Below are 25,205 nucleotides of genomic sequence, written 5' to 3' on the forward strand. Positions count from 1 at the left end.
CTCAGGATGTCCTGAGCAGGCCCTTCAGTCCAGCTGCCTTTCCTACTTCCAGACGCTCAGCTCTCCCGGGAAGGCCTCACCCAGGCTAACCCCTGGCTTGAGGGCCCATTCTGTGGAGGAAGTGGGGAGAGCATGGGCCCCCAAAAGCTGGGTCTAGGCTCACAGCTGGGAGGACCCACTGTAGACTTGGGAGCAGGATGTCCCAACTGTGAGGACCAATTCAGAGTGGACGCCAGAGAGAGACCCATGGTGAGGGCTCAGCTCACAGCCAGGCCTGAGCTTTTGCCTGCGAGGAGGCAGGAGGACCAGCAGGTGGCTGGAGTGAGTCACAGAGAAGCAACTGAAATCCTCTAGAAACCCAGGTCTCATCCCAGGTGTAGTTGTTGGTCACTGTCTATGTGCCAGACCCTGTGCTGGGCACTGGATCCCCACCATGACTGTCCACAGCAACCCCAAACACCTTGCAAGGAATGGGGGACACACATGGAAACAGCTGCCGGAGGAGTCGGGGGCTTTGGGGGCTTTGCAGATGGGTACTTTAGTGAGCACCTCCTGTGTGCCAGGCCCCTGGGGATGTAGGCAAAGCCCGCCACATGGAGCTCACACTCTGGTGAGGGGAGGGGTGACAATAAACAAACAACATGTGAAGGTGAAATATAACGTGCCCCACGAGCAATAAGAAAGATGGCGCGAGTGAAATACATGGCCTCCCAGAGGGACCCGAAAGAAGAAGGGAATGAGAGTTCTTGTTCTTCAGTTCTGGGACTGACCCCAGGGCTGCTCTACCCCTGAGCCACACCCACAGCCCTTCCTATTTCTTATTTTGAGACAGGCCTCACTAAGCTGCCCAGGTTGGCCGGCGACTTGTGGTCCTCTTGCCTCGGCCTCCGAGTCACTGTGATCATAGGCGGGGGCCACCACGCCCCACTTAGCCATGAGGTTTTTAATGGAAAGGGGCCTCGCTAGAAGGGATATTTGAACAGTGACCTGAAGAAGAGGAGGAGCGAGCCATGGGGGAAGTGGTCCTGCCTCCCTGGGTGGGCCACCTGCCGGTTCTGGGGAAAAAAGAAAAAAAAAAAAAGGTTTATTTTGGCTCCAGGTTCTGGAGGTGCCTAGTCCAGGGGTGTATCTGGCGCTGGCCTTGCTGCCAGAGCCCCAGGCAGTGCAGGGTGTCAGGTGGAAAGAGGGGTGTGTGTGTGTGTGTGTGTGTGTGTGTGTGTGTGACTCCACCTGGTGACCTCACCTCATCTTAATCACCTTCCCAAAGCTCCCCTCTAAACCTTTAGTCGGATGAAGCTTCCACCTCACTGTGGGGAGGAATCCTTGGGGGACCCTCAGGCCACAGCACACAGCAAGGCAAAGCTGGGTGACAAGGGCAGACTGGGTCTGACTGCAGTTAGCTGGGGCCCTCCCTGTTGCAGACCTGCCAGAGGGGACCTGCCAGAGGGGACCTGCCAGAGGGGACAGCAGCCGCAGCCAGCGGGGGTGGGGCAGGGCAGGTTAGGCAGGGGAGGCATGAAGAGCGCCCACCAGGCTGGGGTGCTCTCTGGGGTAGTGATGCTGCCAACGGGCCAAGGGAGGCCTGAGGCCAGGGAGAGGGAGGTCAGTGTTTTGACCCCAGCAACCAGAAGCCTGGGGTTTCTGTTTGCTGCAGTGGGCAGCGGGCCGTTTGGGGAGGAGAGCAGGAGTCCGTTCTTGGACCAGTGAGGGGTGAAATGTGGAGTGGACATACAAGCAGAGATGCGCTGGGGACACAGGACTCCGGAGAGCAGGGCAGGGGAGGCTTCCTGCAGAGTCTGGATGAGACCACAGAGGAGCCACGCAGCCCAAGGAGGTTGGGCCGGGTGATGCAGGGGCGTCTGTGGCAAGCGGGGGACCACCAGGACGGTGGGGCATCCTAGGAGTGATGGGAGGGCAGGAGGACATGGCTTAGGAAGAGGGAGAAGCTGAGGGGCAGGCCAGGCAAGGGTGTCTCAGCCCCCCAGGGTGGGGACAGCCTGTCAAAGGTGCTGGGCCTTCCCAGCAGACACGCCCCCTGTCCTGGCCGGGTTTTCTGCCCAAAGGGTTCCTGCCCACTCACTGAAGATGCCTCAGCCGGAGCCATCCAGGACGGAGGGCTCAGATCACCGTCCCCAACACCCTGCCCCTCCTAGGAACACAGGCTCCAGTCCCTTCTGCCTGGAATTTGGTGGGTGAGGGGCCCTGGAGGAGCCTGGGAGTTTGAACAGCCCTGGACCAGATTGTGAGGAGGCAGGGGAACGGCTGGGGCTTATCTGGGGTGGCAGAGGTCAAGGGCAGCTCCCTGCTGGGGGTCAAGGGCTGGTGGCTGCCAGGACCCCCAAGGCAGAGTGGTACATCTGAAGTGGGGGCCTCCTGAGGAGGACCCGGTTTCTGGAGGAGAGTTGTGAGCTCAGATATTAGGTCTGAGATGTCTCCAAGACACCCAAGTGAGGATGTTGAGTTTCACATTAAAAAAGAAAAATATTTTTAAAAAGGTTATAAACCAGTGTGCATAGATTAATCAAATAAATACAGCCCTGTAGGAAGCAGCCGGGAGGCTGTGCCCCAAAATGTCCTCGCTCTCATTAGTAAGAGTGACATTGCATCGCTTTAATTTTATCCTTGCATCTGCATTTTTCTCGCTCTTTATTGAGATGTAATTCTCATGATCAAACTCATCATTTTCAAGTGAAGGATTCAGCAGTTTTCGGTTCGCTGAGCACCTACCAACCCTGCCCCCAGGCCCTCGCCTGAGCTCTGCACAGACTCTTCCCCCCAGTTCCATGCTTTTGAGGAAGGAAGATGTTTTGTCCGGTCATTTGCTCATCTGCAGGCCGCGGAGGAGGGTGCCTTCCCGAACCCCTGGCCAGACTCCCCAGGCCTCCAGAACTAGCAACAAGCTGGCCACCGCAACCGTCCCCAGAGGAACAACTAGGGTAAAAGTCCCCTCCACCCAGCGTGAAGGAGGAGGGGAACACCTGATTGGCAAAGAGGTCCCCAGCCCCCCTGGTGAACGTCCAGCAGGGAGCTCCTCCTCTTCGGGGCTGTGCTGGATCTCCCAGGTAACCTCCAGCCCCCAGCCCATATGACTTATGTGACATAGGGGTCTGCACAAGTCCTTGCTGCTCTGAGATTAGGGGGACAGGGGTGAAACAGAGGGCACCTGGCTCGTTAGCAGCTGGGATGAGGGTGACTGTGATTTGGCTCAGTAGAGACGGAGGGGGCTCCCATGAACCCTCAGCATAGAGCATGATGCTCAGGCCCAGGCTTAGTCCTTGTCCTTTCTGTCCCTCATTACTATGTGGCTTTTGGCAAATTACTTCCCAGATCATATGGGAATAATAAATCTGATAGTATGAGGGAAGAGTTTATAAAAACCCATACTTTATGCTGTGTTTATTGCTGCACTGTTCACAAGTAGCCAGGGTATGGAATCAACCCTAGGTGTTCATCCGTGGATGAAGGGATGAAATGTGGTACATCCATACAGCGGAATATTAGTCAGCCATGAAAAGAATGAGATCTCACTGGGTACCACCATGGCCCACTCCTGTAATCTCAGCCACTTGGGAAGCTGAGGCAGGAGGATTGAAAGTTCCAGTCAGCCTCAGCAATTTATCAAGACCTTGTCTTAAAATAAAATTAAAAGGACTGGGATATGGCTCAGCGGTAGAACACTTGCCTACCATGCACAAGGCCCTGGTTTCCATCTCCAGTACCATCAAAAGAAAAAAAAATGTTAGATGGGAAGAATTACATCTTCAGCCCAGCCGGATGTCCACGGTTTATAACAATTTGTTACATAACTTACAAAGAATTAGAAGCAAGACAATCCTAGGCTCTCCTGCAAAGAAATGATAAATGTAAGGAGTTAGAATGTAACGCCCATATTAGATCATTGTACATTTTATACATGGGTAAGATTATCACACTGCACCTCATAAATATGTACAATTAGCATGTGTCGATTCGTCTTCTTAAATGCTTCACTCATGACTGGGAGTCGGTACCTCCAGGGCTGGGGTGCAGCAGGGCAGAGTTCTAGTCCCAGGTGCAGGAGGCCCTGGTCCGTCCCCAGCCTGAGGGGGAAACAGTATCAGAGTTTTCTTAGCAAAGAAGGAAAAGATGAGCCCCTCAATAGAGATCTGGGGAAAGGGTCTGACTGGCGATACCAAGGGGGACCTTAGCGGGCCAGGCCCTGGATGAGAGGGTCCTCACAAGTCATCAGAGAGAAGCAGGCCCATTAACTGTGTGAGAGTTAGGGATCTGTGCCCAGATAGAGTGTGTGAATAGAAATACCTTGGGGGGGAAGGAGGGAGGGGGAGAGGGAGGGAGGGGGAGGGGGAGAGAGAGAGGGAGGGGAGAGAAGGAGGGAGGGAGAGAGAGAGGGAGGGAGGGGGAGAGGAGGGAGGGGGAGAGAGAAAGGGGGAAAGGGAGAGAAAGAGACAGAGAGAGAGGGAGGGAGGGGGAGAGAGAGAGAGGGAGAGAAGAAGAGAGAGAGGGAGAGAGAGAGAAAGGGAGGGAGGGGGAGGGGGGAGAGAGAGGGAGGGAGGGGGAGAGAAGGAAAGAGGGAGAGAGAGAAAGGGGGAGGGGGAGAGAACAGAGAGAGAGAGAGAGAAGCAGACCAACTGGCAAAAACAGAAAAAAAATCTTCACAACAAACATTGCCAAGGAGCCCAAGAGTGAGCTGCGGCCACCGCTGACTGTGGCCTGTCCAGACTCTGACTCAGCAATTCTGCTTCTAGGAATCCACCCTGAGGGGACGGCCAGGTCTGCAGGAATGCTTGGGTCCTAGCTCCCTGGGAGCAGCACCGGAGCACCTCACAAAGGCAGCCGCCATCAAGGAGGCCCAGGCCCAGCTGGAGAGTGCTGGGGACTATGACGCTGCAGCTCCTGGTCACCAGGAAGGGGGACTCAGCCTGGACTCCAGGCCTCCGTGTCCCCCAGGAACACTGCAGATCCCCCCCGCCCCCGCAGTAGCAGCTGAGTAGCAGGCTTCCCATTCAAGGGCTCAAGGAGGACAGCAGAGGGCCGTCCCTCACGTCCCACTGCCCATCTGCCCATCGTGGTCATATGCTCGCCGTGCCCTCTGGCCAGTCCTGGTGTTTTAGAGTCCTGTGCAAGTGGCCAGTGGCTTCCTCCTGTGGCTAGAAGCAAGGTAAAACAGGGGTGAGCACAGGCCCTGGGACTGGGCTCTGCTTCCTGTTTGTGTGGACTTGGGCAAGTTACCTAAAGCCGTAAGCCTCAGCTTCCTCATCTGAAAAGTGGGGATAATAAATAAAACACACTCCCTCTTACGTGGGGCGTTATGGGGATAAAAGGATACATGTAGCTGCGTGATCCAGTCACTCAGGAGGCTGAGGCAGGAGTATGGCAAGTTGGAGGCCAGCCTCAGCAACTTAGGGAGACCCTGCCCCAACATTAAAATGAAAAGGGCTAGGGTGAAGCTCCGTATTAGAGCACCCCTGGGTTCCATTCCCATCACACCACGCACGCACGCACACGTGATGTATCTAGAATATTTAGCCCTGTGCAGTGAAGATTGGCTATTATTATTCCTGACAAATAAGTTTGTTAAGGTTTTTTTTCACTTTACCAGTGCATGGGCATGTGCTGGGAATTGGGCCCAGGGACTCACAAATGCCAAGCCCCAGCTTTACTCCTGAGCCTTGCCCCCAGCCCTTTGTAGTTTTTGAGACAGTGTTTCACTAAGTTGCCCAGGTGGGCCTTGTGATCCTCCTGCCTCAGCCTCCTGGGTAGCTGAGATGGTAGGCACATGGTGCCCCTGGCAATAATTATTCTTGATAAAGGAAAAAAGACTGGGGAAGAAGTGCCCTCTCTGCAGTCCACCTTCCCCAGTAGCCACCCAGGCTGCAGGGACGGCCTCAGAGAAGCTGCCCGCTGGGGCCTCAGTGATCTGAGCTCAGGCCTGCCCAGGGCAGGGCGGAAAAGAAGCCTAGCTGCACCCTCAGCAGACCTGCCATTGCCAGCCTCGCTGACTGCCTGGGGACATCCTCCTGCACCCTGAGCCAGGCAGGCAAGGAAGGGGATTTATTAGAAGGGCCCGAAAGCCCGTGGGACACCGCAGGTGAGGCCAGCACGGGGTGCTCTTCCAGTCACGTGGGCTCCAGGGTCTCAGCAATAGGGATCCAAGGCAGCTGGTGGCAGAGGAGGAGGGGCAGGGCCAGGAGTCCAAGATCCAGGGAGAGTCTGCAGCCCGCGCCCTCTGCACCCTTCATTCCTGGGACAGACGGGTAGGCAGGGGTCGGCTAGCTGGTGCCACCACGGCTTCCCAGTTGGGAAGGGGGAGTGTCCCTTAAAGCAAATTGGGTGCTTTCCTGAAGAATGGGGACTGATCATTGGTTGGGATGGGCATGGGTGGCGGGGGCAAGCCCCCGGACCCCGCTCTGGGTCTCTGCCCTGCTGGCCTCATGTGCTGGGCCTCCCCCGCCCTCCAGGCTGCTCCCCAGTCCCCCACTCACAAAGCCAAACCTGGAGGGAGGTCCGACTGGCCCATGTGGGCCAGGTGTTTGCCCCACAGTGGCCACCAGGCTGGGACCTCGTCGCTCCATCCACCATCCCACAGCACCTGGGACGGGCCCGTCCCTCCTCCCAAGCCAGGGACTGGAAGTGGACTCCTCTGGGCAGATCCAAGGGAGACAGACATCCAGGAGAGCCACAGGTGGGCACTGGCCTAGCCCAGCTCTCCTGGGTCTCAGTCCCCCAACACTAGTTCCCCCTGAGCCAACAGGGCCCTGGGGGGGGCAGTGTGACCTGCTGGCGGCTCAGTGCCCCACCCAGAGCTTCTGTGGGCCTCGGTTTCCCTGTCTGTGCGGGGGGCCTCCACGTCCCTCCCAGCCAAACACCATGTGCTGTAACGACGGCATGTTGGGGTGCAGAGGACACCAGAGCTGGACAGAGGGAGGACGCTGCTTTCTCTGAAGCCCTTCGGCTTCTCTTACATTCAGAATGGAACTTGTGTCACCTTGGTAAACAGTGAGTCCAGCAGTGACAATGGCAGACCCCACTTACTGCAGGCCATGTGTCAAGGGCTTCCCCTGGATCGGCTTCCTGAACCTTTGCAGGCCCCTGTGAATTAGGTGGCAAGGCCCAGAGAGGTTGAGGCACTTGGACCCAGGTCACACAGCTGACTGTCCACAGGGGATTCAAGCCAGGCTTCTCTGTCCCCCCGCCCACCCCAGTGGGCTCCCTACAGAGTAGGAAACATTCCCAGAATCCAGGGACAGACAGGAGGGTTCTGCTGAGGCCCACGTTCATGTGGCTCTGTCCAGTTCAGGGTACTCCAGCACCAAGGAGGGCAGCGGTCCCCAGCCTGGGGCTGCCACACGACAGCTGTGCTGGCTGCAGGGCGAGTGAGCGCCCCTCGGGAGGCCTGGGGACCTCACTGGCCAAGACTCTGAGGATTCACTGGTGGAAACCGACCGCTCCCTTCAGGGGTCCGACAACAAGTGCATCTTGGTCAACAGCAGCTCATCTTTAGGACTCATCCCTGAAGATGAGTTCCAACCCTCAGGTCCCCCACCCCTTAGACACAGTGAGGGAGGGAGGGAAGGAGGGAGAGTGGAGCGGCAGCCCCCACCCCACCCTGTGCTTCCTCGCTCAGAAACACCAGCAGGGCCCAGGGCTCACCAGCAACACCCACCCACTGTTGCCCAGAACTGGCTGTCAAGCCAGGGGCGGGGAATGGGTGGGGGCAGCTGGGCACGCCCACAGAGGTCGCTCCTGCCCATCCTAGTGGCTCTGGCTCTGTGGTCCCCAGGCCTGTTGGGCTTGTGGGGAGCTTGCTGCGGTGGACCCAGCGTGGAGCCCATGCACGTGCTGAAACCCTGCGGTCAGTACGAGGAGGGGCTTTTGGCCATGGGGAGGGGCCCTGGGGGTGGGGTGAGTGTCCCAGAAGCCCAGCTCTGCCCTGGGCACTCCAGCCAGACGGTGAGGAGGAGGCCCTGCCCTCAGCAGCGCAGAACCTGCTGCTCCTGCCTCCTGGCCCCTTCCCCAGAGCCGTGAAGTCCATTCCACTGGGCTAGGCCACACAGCAGCCCCTGGGGGACAGAGCACCTGTGGGCGCCTTCAGGGGAGAGAATGGACTAACCACCCCGAGAGCCGGGCGTGTGAGGTCCTCGCCCCCGTCCGGGCCGTGGCCAGCGGGCAACTTAACAGCAACCTGCCCCGGACAGTCCTCTGGCGGCCCATGGGGCTTCGGCCCCAGGCTGCGCTGCCTGCTGCTGGACAGGGCTTCGTAGGCCCCAGGAGGGGGGGGACAGGCTTGTTAATAATCCTGTCTGAATGGCCCCTGCACAGGCAGCTCTGGGTATGTGGTGCTAAGAGTGTCCCTCAGGCCCAGAGAGACTCATCACGAGAGGAAAATATGATTAAAAATCAATGCGGCCACCGCTGACGGGTTTATGTGGCCAGGACAGTGTCAAGGTAGAGACAGGCAACTCCCCAGCCAGGCGGCAGAGGACCGGTGAGTCCACTAGGGCAAGTGAGCTTCCCTCAGGAACGAAATCCGCTCCTTCCCAGGCTCCGGGCTGGAAGATCGGCTGCTTCCGGAGCCCAGAGCAGGCTGTGGACAGGACACATCTGCTGTACCATGGGGGGGGGGATGGGGGGGCCGGGCTCCCTGGGGCCTCCTGCCTTCCTCAGCCACAGTGGCACTTGAAGGAAAAGCAAAAGCACTTGACAGTAACAGAAAACCTGGCCCCAGCAGCTCAAGCATAGGGAATTGGAGTCCAGCAGCATCTGCCTCAGGCAAGGCTTGATCCAGGGCCCGCAAGGCTGAGGTGACTCAGTAACCTGTCCCTTTCTGGCTGAATTCTCGGTGTCGAGGCCACTCTCAGGAAGGCCCTGCGGCAGGACTCCCCATCTTCGGGTCACAGCTTGCAGAAGGTGACTCATCTCCTCCCCATCCTCCACCCTGCCAAGTGGGATCCAGGCTTAGGTCTCACTGGCTCCGATTGGCCTGGACGGGGTCACTGGTCTATTCTTCCATCCGTCAGTTAGAAGGGTGAGGAGACAGGGATGTGTGATCAGCTTAAGTCACTGGAGGTCAAACCCAGAGCAAGGAGCGGGTCAGTCCCACCCAAAGAACAAGCCTAAGCAATCCAAGGTCCAGTGTGGAATTGAGAAGGGATTAAGGCCAGAGCGGAGGCCAAGGGCTGTCCCCTGGCACTCTCCAGTGGCCTCAGCACCCGCCGTTCCCTGCCTGAACACCCCCCCCACCTATCCCCTCAAGTCACTGCATCCCATACCCTGGGATAGACGGGGCTTCCTCAGGTCTCCTTGAGCTCCCCTCCCAGGGCTGGGCTGTGTTCCCACAGCACCTCTGAGCTCAGGTCATGGTGTGCCTTATTTACTTGGACACTTTCAGCAAGATACAATTCATATACCCATTTAAAATTTACATTTCAAGCTGGGCACAGTGGCATATGCCTGTAATGCCAGTGGCTCGGGAGGCTGAGGCAGGAGGTTTACAAGTTCGAGGCCAGCCTCAGCAACTTAGTGAGGCTCTAAGCAACTTGGTGAGACCCTGTCTCAGAATTTAAAAAACAAAATAAAAGGGCCTGGGGATGTGGTTCACTGGTTAAACACCCCCTGGGTTCAATCCCTGGTACCAAAACAAACAAACAAACAAAAAATGAAACCAAGTAGTGTCTTCCTGTCTCCAAATACATAAATATGTGGCAAACAAGAAAGGCGTTTGCTTCAGCTCTGTCTTTGCTCAGTAATATAGTCAAGCAAGAGTTTGTTTCCAAGTGAAAGCTGTGTAAGCGTTTTTGTTTATGTCAAATAAAATCCCTGTTTATTATCTGCCATTCATAGGATCCATCCGCAACCCAGTACCTTCTGTGTCAGGGGTTCCAATAGAAATATACACATTTTGTTCTTAAAAAAAAAAAAAAAAAAAAAGACCACAAGTCACAAAGCAATACCACTTTATACTCATCTGGAAGGCTGTCACTAAAACAAATTAAAATGAATTCTACAACCAGCCAGTGGAGCTGGAACTCAGATGCCTTGTTGGTGGGAATGGAGGGGGTGCTGCTGTGGCGATCACCCCACCAGCAGTCCCGCCCCGGGGTAGGCACACACAAGAGGGGACAGCGGAAACCCAACGGACACTTGTACACAGGTGCTCATAGCAGCAGCGAAATGACCATCACCAGATGACTAGGGAATGAAATGTGGTCCATGATGCACCCGAGTAGGACCCAACCTTCAGAAGGAAGGGATCCCACACGCGTTGCACCAGGACGCACCTCGAGGGGTCATGCCGAACACAGGCCTGTCCAGACCGTCTGCACACTTTTAAATTGGGTTCCGTTTTATTATTGAATACTAAGAGTTTTTACATATTCTGGAAATGAGACCCTCATTCCATACCATAAACTATTTGCAAATACTTGGGCTGTCTTTTCACTTTAAAAAAAAAGTTAGGAACTGGGGTCTCTGTTGTCCAAGTTGCCTCAGACTCCCAGGCTCAGCCTCCGCCTCCAAGGCGGCTGGGACTACAGGACACTGTCCTGGCCCTCTGCCCACTCTTGCTGATGCCCTCCACAGCACATGTCTTCATTTTGACCAAGTCCAGTCTTTTTTGTTGTTGCCTTTTGTGGCTTGTGCTTTGGTGTCTAAGAAAGATGTGAAGACTTACCTATTTTCTTTTTTTTTTTTTTAATTCTTTTTTTAGTGGTAGTCGACACAATGCCTTTGTTTATTTATCTATTTTTATGTGGTGCTGAGGATCAAACCCAGGGCCTGGGATGTGTGAGGTAAAGGCTTGGCCACTGAGCCACATCCCAGCCCCTTACCAGTTTTCTTCTAAGAGATCATTTGACCACTTAAACTGACCTATGTCCAAACTTATGCCGATACCCTTCCTTCCTGGGGAGTGAGCCCAGTGCGCTTTACCAGTGAGTCACATCCCCAACCCTTATTTTTTGAGATAGGTTCTCACTAGGTTGCTGAGGCTGGCCTTGAACTGGCAATCCTCCTGCCTCTGCCTCCGGAGTTGCTGGGGTGAAGATGTGCAACACAGCACTTGGCTTTTCTTGATTTCGTTAGCTTTGTGATGAGTTTTAAAATTGAGGAGTTGGTCACCTTTGTTACTATTTGGGGGTGGTGCTGGGGATTAACTCAGGGGCACTTGACCACTGAGCCACATCCCCAGCCCTGTTGTGAAACAGAATATCATTGAATTGCTTAGCGCCCCATTTTTGCTGAGGCTGGCTTTGAACTTGCAATCCTCCTGCCTCAGCCTCCCAAGCCGCTGGGATTATAGGCAAGCGCCACCTTTATTACTTTTCAACAATGTGTAGGTCACTCTGGATTCCCTGGTTTACAGATCAATTTGAGGATCAGCTTGTGAATCTGTGCAAAGAAGCCAGACATGAGCTCAGTGAAGACTACACTGACTTAGATCAACTTGGGGAACACCGTCATCTGAACCCCGTATCAACCCACATATAGGGAATGTCATTTCATTTACTTAGGCCTTCTTTTTTCCAATGTGTTGACAGTTCTCAGGGTTTAAGTTCTTCTCTTCTGTTGAACCCACCCCCGTCCCTGGGGGAACTCTACCCCAGCCCCATCCAGCCCTTTCTAGTTTTCCTTCTTAATTCTTTTGGTTGAAGGTGGACAGTACCTTTACTTATTTCCCTTATGTGGTGCTGAGGGTCAAACCTAGAGCCTCACCATGGGCGCTAGACAAGTGCTCCACCACTGGGCCTCGACCACAGCCCCAGCCCTTCTAGCTTCATTCCGACTGTCCATTGCCGAGTGTATGGAAATGCACTCGATGTCTGCAGTGGCTGCCGTCCTCCTGCTCATTTGTAAATCTTTGCCTAATGCAGTGGGCAGGCATTTTTGAAGTCACCCTGGCCAACAGGCTAGAATGGCAAGACTGGGGTCAGGCCACTTGCTGGCTTGGTCAGTAGCAGTGGGGAGAGAGAAGTGGGTGGACTGGACTCGCAGGACTGGGGTGGGGGTGGGGAAAGGGCCCATCAAGGACAGGGCCTGGTGTTTGGCCCGGATCCTATTTACCAGGACTGAAGAGGGTTTGAACGTTAATATGCCTTCAAAGCAGCCCAGGGGGCAGCTGAATAAGCCCCAGGGGACTCACAACAGCGCTAAGATCACCCCTGGTGTTGGAGAAGGGGACGGGAGTCTCCCAGGGTGAGGGCCCCAGGAACCCACATTGCTGGGAAGGACACAGGACACAGGGAGAGGACGACATCAGGGAGTCTGTCTCCTCTCCTCCCTCCACAATCCCTGGCTGGTGTGTCTGCGCCGTCGATGGCTGTGTGACGGACAGCTCAGCAGACCCGAGGGGGCAGAGCGGTCCTGCTGGAGGAGGTCCAGCCCAAGGGACAGGCACGTAGGGTGCTCATTAGATGAGTGCTCTCTGTGCCAGGTGGCTCTGCCCAGGACATGAGCAAGAACGAAGCTCTGGTCAGACGCACAGGGCGAGTCCTCCAACACGGAGCCCAGGGGAGGCACTGGGCCCTGTGGCTCCGAGTTGGCCTTCAGGCTACCTGCAGGGCAGCATGTCCATCTGGGAACTCCAGGTAGCGGGGGGCAGAGCAAGGGCTCTCACCTAGGCTGGCTTGGGGGAGTGGACAGCCAGGCCCTGCCAAACTCCCCACTGCCACCTCCCACCCAGCCACCTGCAACCCCCCAGGCAGGTGGAGCTGCTGCTGGGGTCAGTGAGAGCTCTGGGCGAGGCGAGTGTTTTCGGGTGCATGTTAATCCTTGGGCCAGCTGAAGAGGGACGCTGGATTTGAGGGACCCAGTGAGCAATGCCGTCCAAGTGTGGCCCTTGTCATCATTGCCAGGAGCAGGTTAGCAATGCAGACTCCTCCCAGGAGCCTGGAGCCAGAACCTGGGGTCCACATGCTTGCTGAGGTTGGAGAACCCCGGGATCTGACACCCAGCCTGCTCCTCAGGCTTCTGTTCAGACACCTTTGGGAATCCAAGGCCACTGGGGGTCAGGGGCAGGAGCTGTGGCTGAGAGGCCACTCTTGGTAGTGTGCTGGCCAACTGACACGCACCCTGAGGTCCTTTCTATCTGGATTTCTAAGGTAGGGTGAACTAAGGAATGTCCTAACAATGCCACAAATACAGCAGCAGCAGCCAACAGCCCTGGCCCAGGCCTGACTGCCAGGCACTGGACACTCTCCAGTCCTATGAGGCCCAAGTTCTCAGCTTGATCTGACACCTGTTGGCTGGGGGGTGGCGGGCGGCAGCAGAACCTTCTTCAGGCTCTGGATTCTGTAGTTTTCTAGGCAGAGCTTCCGATGGATGAATCACAAAATCAATATGCTTCGTGAAAGAAGCCAGAACCAAGGAGGCTGTACTTGCGACTCTTCGCAGGGAAGCTGGCGTCAGGCACGCTCACCGCAGTGCAAGCATTGGAGCAGGCGCAGCGGCTCTGGCTGGAGGTCGCCTGGGAACCTCACGGACTGGTGTGAATGTTCCAGAGAGGTTGGGCTGCTGCACACAGTTATCAACTCAAACTGTTTCTTTAAAAATGAATTTTACTGCATGAAAAACAATCCCTCAATTTAAAACATCTACTCCTGGGGAGATAAGGCGTTGGGACTGAATGGCTTTCACAAATGCTCCCTCTAAAGTCCCGGGATTCCTGATCCTGATGGGGGACAACTAGCAGAGCTCTTTGGTGACTGGTGCCAGGAGGAGGCACAGTTCAGCCTGTGTTGCCTCGAGTCTCCACTGCCACCTCCCTGCAAGTGGCAGCAGTGCCAAGTCCCAATTCAGAAGGCACCAGGACCCCACGTGGGCAGGACCCAGGCCGAGTCTGGTCTGAGAGCTCTCCGAGCAGGCAGGGCTGGTGGGAGGCAGCTGCTACTCTAATGAACAAAATCACAAAGAAAAGTGATGCGAGGGAGGTGGAGAGAGGGCATCCAGGAGCCAGGCTCCCTCAGGTACAAACACCCACTTCTGGCATAGGATCTTTATTGGACATGGTTGCATCACAGCGAGAGATGTCCTCCACAATCACCTGACCTCATCCCACCCCTGCAACAAGCGCACATGGATGCTCTTCATTGACATTAGGCTAGCAAAATCCAGAAAATTCCTCCACCCACTGATCCAGAAAGCACATAGCATTTACAGACCCGCAAGCCCTTCATCAAATGAAACTTGGTTCTGGATTAACAGTTTGTGTTAGCACGTTGGCCACTGTGCCCAGCTTCTTTTGAGGTCATGTGACCAGGCGAACACCATGCACGACCTGCAGAAGCTCCTTAAGGGGCCAAGACCCTCTGTGGACAGGATTTCCGATCCGTGAGAGCAACAGCGCCCTAGCTGCTCAGCAGGCCCGCCCCGCCTCCCCCAGGCAACCTCAACCAGGCCTCAAGGTACCTCCCCGTCTCTCCCTCCTTTCCTGGATCATCCAGACTCCGTCCTGTCAGGACCCCACCTGGTCACCCATGCAATGCAATCACGTCCTTGCTCCCTGGCTTGTCCCCTCGCAGAGTATTCTTCACACAGGACCTCAGGGGGTGTACCCGTCCTTCCCTGGGCAGGATCTACTTCTCAAGCACACCTCTAGAGGGGCGCACACATGCATCACCAGGCCACAGAAGTGGCCCCAGGAGAGTGGAGCCAGGGCAGTTTGCCAACCAATAACCACGTTCCAGGTGGTGACAAGTGTCAGTATCCACTCAGGTGGCTGTCTTCAGGACTCCCTGCCAGAACACCCCAGGGAAACCAGAGTAAAGAGCAAATCTTTCAGAACAGTTAGTGTGTTCTAAACAAATGTCTTGTTGGTAAATTGAGAGCTATAAGTCAAAGTCCTGAATCCTAAAAGGACAAGAAAAGCAGCTGAGCCTGGTGTCACACTGACCTGTTGTGAGACAGGGACGGGGGCAAGCTGGGCGAGGCATGGGGCTCAGGAGCAGGGCTAGAGCAGCTGCTGGGCAGCGGCCTGGCCGTGTGACTCACTGGAGGTTCTCCTGGGTGGACGGAGCTGGGCCTGAGACCTCACCAGGTTCTCCAAGGCTCTAAAAGCCTCCCTTGAACAAAGAGCTTCAGGGTGGGGGAGATGGCCAGACAGCCATTTGCAATGGTCATCTTTTGACTGGGGACTGAACCCAAGGGGGCTTTCTTACTGAGCCACATTCCTAGCCCCCCCCCCCTTTTTTTATTTTGAGGCAGGTTCTCACTGAATTGCTGAAGGCCTAAGTTGCTGAGGCTGCATCCTGCCTCAGCCTCCCGGGCTGCTGGGATTACAGGCGTGGCCACTGCACCCAGCTCAACAGTCATCTTCTACACTGCCTGCAGGGATGGGCTCGTGGGGAAGACTGTCACACATGGTCCAGGCTATGATGTACAGTGTAACCTTCTCCATAAAATTCTCCTTAGCTTGGGAAACACACTCTGCACAGAGCAGCTTGGAGAAAATGCTGCAATGCACCAAGGCCCTCACAGTCCTCCCAGCGCGCCTGCCCGTGGGGAGCCAGCAGGCACAGCAGAGGGGCGAGGAGGAGGGAGGCTGTGGAGCAGAGATCCTGATGAGATCATCGTGCAGGAGCGGTGATCTCGCCACAGCAGTCTGGGTGTATGTGTGTGTGTGTCGGGGGTGGGCACAGAGGCCGCGTTGCCTTGGCTGGCTGGACATGTGGTAGGGAGAAAGAATCTAGGTGGTTTTACTCTAAAGTGGACAAAGAAAAACCACCGACTCAGGCCATGGGTCTGATAAAGCCTCTTTCAGACTGGAACAAACTGCTCATTACAGGAGAGTGTGCTGCCAGTTTGCCAGAGTCACACTGAATATCACTAAATGCAGGGCCACTCAGATTTTAAAGCACCGAGGGATCAAGAAATAGGATGATCGGATCCTTGGCCAGGATTAAGAGATCAATGATTGTTCTTGTTGTCCAAGAAATAAATTTCTAGCAAAATACACACTTTATTAAATTTCACAGCCAGCAGCACTTCTAGCCCACAGCAGATTCTCGGAGGAATCACGGACATTTTGCGTAGGCAGAAGCAGGGCGGGGGAGCGTCAGGCAGAGCTATAAATACCTACAGCTCTGCCTCGGGCACCCCATCTTTGCTGCCCAGTGCCTGAATACTGCAAGGGCTTCCTGTGCAAACACTACGGTGAGCCTGGTGGGCCAGTAAGGTCAGGCTGCAGGAGGTGGCTTGTCAGCGGGGGCAACTCCCCAGCTTTGGATCCTGATCAGTCCTCTTTGTTCAAGGGCAGAGATGGACCCTGGGGCCTGCTATTAAGTGGTGGAGAAAGAGACAGTGAATTACAGACCGAATTGGAGAGCGTCGATGGTGTTTCCGGTCTGGGCCGAGCCTGCTTTGCCAGTCCTGGGCTGGGGGTTGGTTCTTCATCGCCAGGCTGACTTCAAGCCTTCAGTGGCTATCCAGAACACGGGCAGGAAACCACCCATGGCCACCTGCACCTGGGAGCCACCTGGTGTCATGTGCACAGGTTTGCTCCAGGAGGGTCAGCCTGCCAGACCACAGCTGCTCAGTCTGACCCCGAGACTTGGGGTCCACAAGGCCTCCCTCTGCCACCCCACTTGCTTTCTGGCCTTAAAAAGCCAGAGGACGGCAGCACCGGACCCTCCTAGCGGAGAGGTCTCGCCACACCTTCTGTTCCTGCGAAGGCGGCTGGGCCTCGTCCACATCTGCTGCTGGAGGAACGGCAGATGTATCCCCCGAGGGAGGTGCAGACGGGAGTTTCAGCGGTCACAGAAGGAGACACATGTCTGCAGCGCTGGTATCATGTTTATGCACAGGAAAACCAAGTGTTGAACTACTCCTTTCCTCCCTCCAACTCCGCTCCCGGCCCACAGCCCCAATTAACTTGGGGAGAAAAAGGAAAAAGGAAAGGTCCCCCAGTAAATCCTCAGGGCCTGTTTTTCCTTCTCTTGAGGACAGGAGGATACTCACACTCCCCTACACACACACCTGTCTGAGGGAGCAGCGCCACTACTGGGCAGAGGCCCATGTCTCCTCGGCAACAGCCAGCGGGCCAGAGGGTGTGGACGGCTAAGGAAAGTGAGCAGGAAGGACGCTGCTTCCCCGGAGCCCAAGTGGCAGGGACAGAGAGAATCACCATTTTCTGAGCACTTTTTAGGCTCCCAAAACTAACACAGTGAGGGAGCCACAGGAAGACCTGTCCCTTGCAGGCATCTCTCCCACAAGCCGAGGCAGGGTCTGGCTGGAGCTTCTGGAAGTGACCCTACTCAGCTAGGCCACCAAGCATCACAAAGCTTTCCTGATGGGGCGTGTTTGGTCACTGTGAAGCCCTCCATCACAAGGGACTGCCTGAGTGTGTCCCATCATTTGAAGGACTCCTCTACAGTCACTCTACTCCTCCCGAGAGCCACCAGGGCTCCTCCCACACCCTGCATCTTGGAGGGACTCCCTGGGCAGGGAGGGACCCTGCCACCCACAGCTGATCAGCTGATGCGCTGCCTCCACCGAGGCTCCTGGAACCCAGGGTGACTGTGCTGAACCACCTGGAAGCCCCGCGTGCCACGAGGCACTCGCTGAAATGCCCAATTTCTGCCCCAGCTGTTCTTAAGGAAAATTTGTCCCTGTTTTCTTCTAAATTCTGATCATATCATAAAATAAAAAAAAGTAAAGCCTCAAGAGGGGAAGAAGACAGGAGGGCTGTTGCTCTGCGCAGGAGGGGCCCCAGGGACACCCGGGGACGCTTCTGAGCTTAAAGACAGTTCCATCCTGCCCTCAGGAAGCCCATGTCCCTCCAGCGGGGTTGTGTCCTAGGGCTGGGACCCTGACAGTGACAGGATGGCACACAGGCAACAGGCCTCCTGTGCCCTCAGTGCTGGTCACTGCCAGGGTCTGGAGCAGAGGTCAGGGCGCCACTTGGGCTGGGACCTGGGCAGCTGCTGGGCACCAGTGGGGCTTGGCCTCACCTCCTAGGATGGTTCCGAGGCATTCTCACCTCCCAAAGATGTAAGGACACCCTCCCGGTCCCTTTTGGACGTCCTTGGAGACCTGTGGCCATTCCCCAGAGCAGCATGGAGTGCTGTACAGCCGCCGAGGCCGGCCACTGCAGCGCTCAGGGTCACCACTGTGTGGGCCTGTGGGCCCATTAGGAATGTTTCAGTGACAGGCAGGCTCCTCTCCTCCTCCTCACTCCGACCTCCCACGCCCCTGAGGACAGTCCCAGCTGCCTGGCACCAGCTACAGATCCAGTTTCCCTCAAAGAGTACAAAGTAGGTGTCCATGGCACTTCACCCTGCCCCAAGCTCTGCGGTGTCGCTGTCGGAGGCCGGCGGTGGACTGTCGGAACTGCTCTTGCTCACCAAGAGGACTACGGGGTAAGCTGCAGTGTTCTCTGACAGCCCCATCCTCCTGGTCGGCGCTCACGCGGTGCCTTCCCAGTCACCCGGGGGCTCTGCAGCGCCGTTGGTCACCTTCTTGACTTTCTTCATGTTTTCCATCACCCCTGACGTCGTCACTCTGAGAAAGGGAGAGAACAGAAACAATGAGGGCCCTCCTGCAGGCGATCATGAAGCACCCACCACCTAGCACATGGCTGGGGCTCAGGACTGGACAGAACTGGAGGCCTCCTGCCCTCCCTGTAAACTGTATGGTCACTTGACCTCTGAGCTGAAGTACAGCAAATAATTCTCACTTTTCAGAACAGTTATGAGAAAAAAATTCTCCTTATCAATAAATATCAGCTGCCATTATCACAACCATCATCGCTGCTCTTCATCGCTGACGTTGCAGCCTCCACAGCTTTTACCGTGTACAGATGACAAATACAGTTAGGAGACCAATATCTGTCATAATTAACACTTGGAAAGGAAAGCTCGCGAGCTGTGCGGATTGTAATGACCAGCCATGCTGGGTCATTTCTCAGTGACGGGACAGAATCACAGATTAGGAGGAAACTTCTGGGCTCAAAGGTTCTTTGCCCACTGGAGACGGTGAAGCTCTTTCGGCAAACCCAGGCCCTGTCTCAGCAGGCTGAGGTCAGCCGTGCTTAGCATGCGGCCTGCTTCACCCTGCATGTGCCCCCGGAGCACCTCTTCTGCCTGCTGGTGCCTGGCACTAAGGAAGTGCCCTGGAGCTGCTCACTGAACGAGAATTAAACACAGAAGCGAAGAGCCGAGCCAGCCAGCCCCTCTTATCAGTAAGGACGGCACCACCTCTGGAGAAAGGGCGCCTGTGAGGAGACGTCGCCTGCCTCCCGGGTGGCAAGGGCCCAGGTTGAGTGCTCCATATCCACCAAGGAGCTGAGTGGCGCTACAAGCAGGGGACACCAAGAGAGACGCCAAGTGCCAAAAGCCACCTGGCCCAGCCCTGCCCCTTTCCTGATCAGTAAAATCAACTCCATCAACTTGACAGACCCTCCAAGGACCAACCTACCCCCTATCAACTACCTAATCCTATTATTATTATATTAATATATAATATTAATAGTGACACGGTGGCCCTATATGGGACACACCCAGAGTTACCCTTCTGGACCCTTTCATGGATATGGAAAGCCCCCCCCCCCTTTGTGCTGCTTCTGTAGCCAGGTCTTGGGGCTCTGCGGTCCTCCCCGAGTGGGGACTTTCCACCAACAAGGGTCCTTCGGGCACAGGTTATCTGTACTGTGACTAAGCTGGCACCAGACATGCTGCTGGAATGTGGATGTCAGGGGAACTGAGGGACTCCTGCAGAGGTGACAGACAAGGGACAAATACCCCGAGACAAAGGAGGGGGCGCCCAGCAGCACTTCCCACAGCTGCTCCCGGCCTGGCCTTGGGAAGGGATGGTGCTTTTCGGGGGGAAGCTGCAGAGCCCCGTCCCACCCTGGGCTGTAGAGCCAGAGCCTCGGCACAGCACGAGGACCAGAGCCTCCCCAGCTCCACACAGCGCCCCCCCCCGCCGTTCCCCCCACTGGCTCAGACCACAGCGGGAGACAGGAGTCTTCAGACACCCCAGTGAGGTCACACTGTCCCCGGGAGAATGGTGCCTCCCTAGTAAAGAATAAGGCACAGCTCACATGGACACCCGAGGCCAAGCACATTCCCGTGACCTGGGTGCAGTCTGACGGGGGGCTTCCATCCCCCGAGAACCTTCCTCTGTAGATGGGTGCCCACTGGAAACAACTTCAAGGCCCAGTGCAAGGTCACAGAAACAGAACTGGGACTGCGGGTCTGCAGGACCCATAGCCAGGAGGGGCGGCCTTCGGGGGGATGTGCACAGAGTGGGCGCCAGGACTGAGGAGGGACAGCCTAAGAGCCTCGCTGCCCGGCTCTGGCGAGAAGCCCCTCTGCTGGGTGAGTGGAAGCTGGAGGGCTGGACTGAGGCGGGGAGGAGCTGGCTGGCAAGAGGCTGCGGGGGTGGCCCTCCACAAAGAGCTGTCTGGGCAACACCCTGGAGAAGATGGGGAGGGGTGTGGGGGGGGTGCTGGGTGGAGCCCCACCAGACTGGGCGGCACAGCAGGCCCTCAGCAAGCGCTGAGCCCAGGCGAGGTAAGGACACCAGTGTTGGGGCTCTGGGATGAAGGGGATGGTGAAGACAGGAGGCCAGGCCTACGAGATGTGGTCCCTCCTTCTACGCTGAGGAAGGTGGCTCAGGCAGCTCCTGAGTGTGCTGTTGGTGACAGGGAGATGAGGCGGCACTAGGCCCGTGGGGGAGTCAGGGGAGAAGAACATGGCAGAACTAGGAAGAGTGCAGCCTCAATCCTGAGACTGAGAAGGTGGACAGAGGGACTTGATGCTGGGAGGGGCCAGGGGTATGTGGGCTTGGGTTGGGCTTGGGAGTGCTGGGAAGGAGAAGAGGGCGCTGTTCTGCAGGGCGTGGACCCAGTCCGGGGGAACTCTGCAGGTGCCTGGGGGTCAGGGAGGCTCAGTGTGACCTAGAGCAGAGTTGCTGGGGTGAGCCCTCAAAGATGAAGGGACACACTGAATAGGGACACACTGCCTCCTATTTCTCAGCAAACCTGGGAAGTCAAAGGGACACCTGGGGCCCAGGTGCTGTAATGGTCCTGGCCTGGCAAGCTGGTCACGATTTTACCTGCAGCTCAGACACTGCAGTAGAGAGAGCAAAGGGCATGCAGGTTAGATTAATACCCTGACGCCTCTGCACGGGGACACACGGAGGTGGCTGTGGCAGCTTTGCAGACACCTCTCTGGGTGTCCTAGTTTGGGTTTAAATGCTGAAGGGGCCCAAAAGCCACAGAGCCAGCAAGCCACATCACAGACAGCCCCTCTCCAACACTGTCCACGCAGGGCAGTAGGGGGCTCTGCAAAGCTCAGGTGAGGTGATGGCAGCGGGAACCCCTAGCTCTGCAGCTCCAGTGACAGGCTCTGGTGCAGACGGGAGGTGGGCCTGCCCTCCTAGCTCTGCTCCCTCCTTGCCGGGTGGTGCTGTGCCTTCCTGGGCAGGTCTGTGGCGCATTGCTGTGACACTGTCACACTGGTCTTGCACGTACTCCTGAGGGCAGCTTCAGCACCGCCTGCCCTACCACTCCACAGCTGCTTGGGGGCCGATGGGCAGACATGGCCAGTACCAGCGACTCAGCAGCAACAGGACAAATGGCTTCTCAGCCCAGGGGCCACACGCACGGCCACAAGCAGAGGAGCCCTCAGATGGAGAGAGCAGCTCGACCTTCCCTCCTGCCTAAGCGGCATCGGAGCCCAGGTCTGCGGCATCTAAGAGCCAAAGACACACAGCTCTGGCGATGCCAGGCTGACAGCCCCATAGTTCAGGCCTAACAGCCAATGTGCAGCCCGTATCCCACGTGGGCTACGGAGCAGGGTCACTTGGGTGAACTGGGCTGGCACGAACAAATCACAGACTCAGAAAACACCTTTTTTGGGGGCGTTTCAGGACAGCTCCTCCACCCCAGCTGTAAGCTCCCACAGGGGCAAGGGAAAACCAAGGGAGCAGGTGAGAGTGCGAGCACGCCCAGAACCCTGGTTTGTATTGAGGAGAACATTTCATCCAAAAAAGGAAAAAGATGGGCTGGGGATGTGGCTCAAGCGGTAGCGCGCTCGCCTGGCATGTGTGCGGCCCGGGTTCGATCCTCAGCACCACATACAGACAAAGATCTTGTGTCCACCGATAACTAAAAAATAAATATTAAAAAAAAAAAAAAAAGGAAAAAGATAGTATTACAGAGGAAAGAGAGGCAGCCCACTGCCACTGGGAAACCCCACTCCCAGAGCTCCATCACACTGCCCAGTGAAGGCGAGGTCCACCTGCCTTCACAAAGAAGGCAGGTGGACCTCGCCAGTTCCACCCTTCATTGCTCAAGGCTAGGGGTACGGGCTCAGCTCCTATGTGGCAGCTCCTGACACCAATGGATACACCTGTTTCTAGAATTAAAATATGGTTTTTGGACTTGAAACACGCAGAGGCCTGGGTAAGAACTAATTCTGCTGGTCTCCAATTCTCCTGTTTCTACTTTGTTCCTGGCTGAACTCAGACAGCAGGGAGAGGTTCCTAGAAAGGGAAGCCCAGGGGAACAACTTCATGGCCTTAAGCCACCCCAAGTGTTTCTTCTCCTCTCACTTGTCCCAATGAGAGAGAAAATTCCAAGCATTAAGGGTACATGTAGCATGCAAAGTGGCTGCCAAGTCTGATCATTAAAATTTCATCTAATACATTTTAACTCACTGGACTTTTTTGACAATAAATTCTATGACTAAAATTGGGTAGGCCCAAGAAGATGTAAGAGCCACAGGAGGGCTGCACTCTCCTCCTCACCTTCCGAGAAAAGTAGAGGCCTGATGGGGTCAAGGGCTGCAAAGATGCAGGACTGTGGGCAAGCATGGGCCTCAGAAAGCAGACACAGTGACCCTGAAGCTCTGCCCCAGGGGAGCAGGCTCAGGCCTAGGACCCACCTGGCAAGACCCACATGGGCTGTCTCCACAGCCACAGCCTGGCCTCAAAGGCAGGACAGCAGGTGCAGACACACTGGAGAGTGGCGGAGAGTGGCTGGGTGAGGCTTGCACGCCCCACGGGATGGGACCTGTTAGGAAGCTGTGCACCTTTTCTGGGGCATGTGTGTGGGAAACCGGAATACTTCTTCCCATAAAGAGGTTCAACAGGAAGTACCCACTGGCGTGGCTGATGCTTTACAGACAGCCAATGGCTCTGGAGTATCGAGGCCAGGGCTCTCCTTGCCTCTGGCTTGTGCTATTTCTAGAGATTTAAGAGATGCCATTCAGGTAGAGCAGCACTTCCAAGCAGAAGAGATGATAGCACCAGTGCCATGTCATCCCTGAGAAGCCATAATGAGCCCACACGCTCACCTGTGGTGGGCACGGCGGCTGGTGGTGAGGCCTCCGTGTCAGGCCACTTCTGTTCCGTCAATCTAAGATGTCCACAGAACTTTCTCAACAGAGCCTTCTCTCCCTTTTGTACAGTGCTTGGGATGGAACCCAGGGCCTCGTACGTGCAAGGCAAGTGCTCTGCCACTGAACTATACCCCCCTACAGCAGCATTCTTAGCTACACAGAAATCCTAGAACTTTCCAAACCAATTTCCTGGCCGAGTGAAAGGTGCTCTGCCCGGGTTAGCTCCTGAACTCCTTCCATTTCATGCTGCCGGCTGAACTGAGCCAGCATTCCCCCCCGGAAACACCCACTCCAAGTTACACCCTCCCGGCCTGACTTCCTGCAGCTGCTCCACATGCAGCCCCTCTGCCACCACTGTGCAGCTCACTTCACTCTCAAGGTCTGGCTCCCAAAGCCCCGAAAAACACTCAGCATGATCCAAACACAAGAGTGTAAACTAGGCCACCACAGGGTTCTCCTGACCCAGCATCCCAACCTTTCCCAGACCTTGCCGGAATAAAGACATTCCAGCTCCCCGGAGTCTGGGGGTCAGTGCATCTCCTCCTTCCCTTTCCAACCTTTTTTTTTTTTTTTTTTTTTTTTTGGTACAGGGATTGACCCAGGGGAGCTTAACCATGGAGCCACATCCCCAGCCCTTTTTATGTTTTATTCTGAGTCAGGGTCTGGCCTCGAACTTGCCATCCTCCTGCCTCTTTAGGAGTGGCTGGATTACAGGAGTGCGCCCTGTGCCTGGCCCCCTCTCGACTTTAACAGGCATACCCACCAGCTTGCTAAGATGCCTACCCCTACCATCAACAGGGATGGAGAAATCAACTCCGAAACATTAGGGAAAAATCAACTTCAAAACAAAACTTTAAAAACTTTTTGCCCCGAGACAAATACATCCTCACTTCCACACACAACGGCTAAGGGAAAGGATGTGGGGAACAGGAACTCTGGCCATGTGGTTTTGGAGTTCAATTCTGTAGAGGAAGCCCTTCAGCTTGTCAATCCTGGAGGACCACTGCCAAACATCTGCGGCCAAGATCAAGGCCTCCAGAGGGACTAAATCCACAGCCCCTGCTCCCAGTGAGCCAACGAGGCTGCTGCCTCCAGCTGATCTGCACAAGTGGCACCTGGGCCAACAGTCCCAGCTCAGACCTGCTACTTCTGGAAAGGCCCAGATGCTGGTCCTCCTGCTCCCTTCTCCTGCCTATAAAAAGGCATCTATTTCTTCCTCTGCCCAAGGAGATGCCGGAAGGGGTCCATCTGGGCACTGCCTTCATTTATTGTCCCAGCAGAGCAGCCAGCACAAAGAGCTGGCCCACACTCCCTGGCAGCCAAGCAGAGCCCAGCATGGGCTGAATCTCGGCCTTTGAATTATAAAAAGGCAAGAGGCGGGTGGCGCTGGGGCAGCGCCTCAGTCTGAAGCTCACAGTGAAACACGACCACTGAGCTGGCTGAGCACACTCAGAGCTCACAAGCAAATAGGCTTAATCACTGTCACCCTTCTAGAAAATGATCGCCCTCTCCTAGAAACAAAGCCCCTAAGTCCCTTACCCTGTGACTCAGAAAAGCCCCAAACAGTGCTCAGACCAGATCAAAGTCGCTGTGCCAGCTGTGAATAGCCACTTGGGCATCTGATATAGAGGACATGGAGGATCAGCAGCAGACTCTCAAATGACACTTTCAAAATAAGCTGCTGTCGCTGTTTCTGCCCTGGCCATTGAGTTACAGGAAGCTGCCGCAGTGGAGCTTGACAGCTGCCAAGCTCCTCTCCCCCTGACAGATTAGCAATGGCTGGCAGACACTGCGCTTCAAACCAGTAAGAGTGCCTGGGCATGCACGATCATGGCCTTCTGCTGAAGGTGGAGGGCACCTCTGGAGCAGCAG

At 55.9% G+C, this 25,205-nt stretch overlaps 1 protein-coding gene across 1 annotated transcript in view; it reads right to left on the reverse strand.

Moving 5' to 3' along the window:
• Nucleotides 1-15,925: 15,925 nt before the first annotated feature.
• Nucleotides 15,926-25,205, reverse strand: part of Gpr107 (G protein-coupled receptor 107) — a 65,574-nt gene continuing 56,294 nt past the window's right edge. The window contains exon 18 of the mRNA XM_076845246.1: nucleotides 15,926-18,489. Within this exon, the coding sequence (XP_076701361.1) occupies nucleotides 18,393-18,489 (97 nt within the window). The 3' untranslated portion in view covers nucleotides 15,926-18,392. The remainder of the gene's footprint in view (nucleotides 18,490-25,205) is intronic.

The sequence above is a fragment of the Callospermophilus lateralis genome, chromosome 2 (assembly GCF_048772815.1).
Source record: "Callospermophilus lateralis isolate mCalLat2 chromosome 2, mCalLat2.hap1, whole genome shotgun sequence".
NCBI lineage: Eukaryota > Metazoa > Chordata > Mammalia > Rodentia > Sciuridae > Callospermophilus > Callospermophilus lateralis.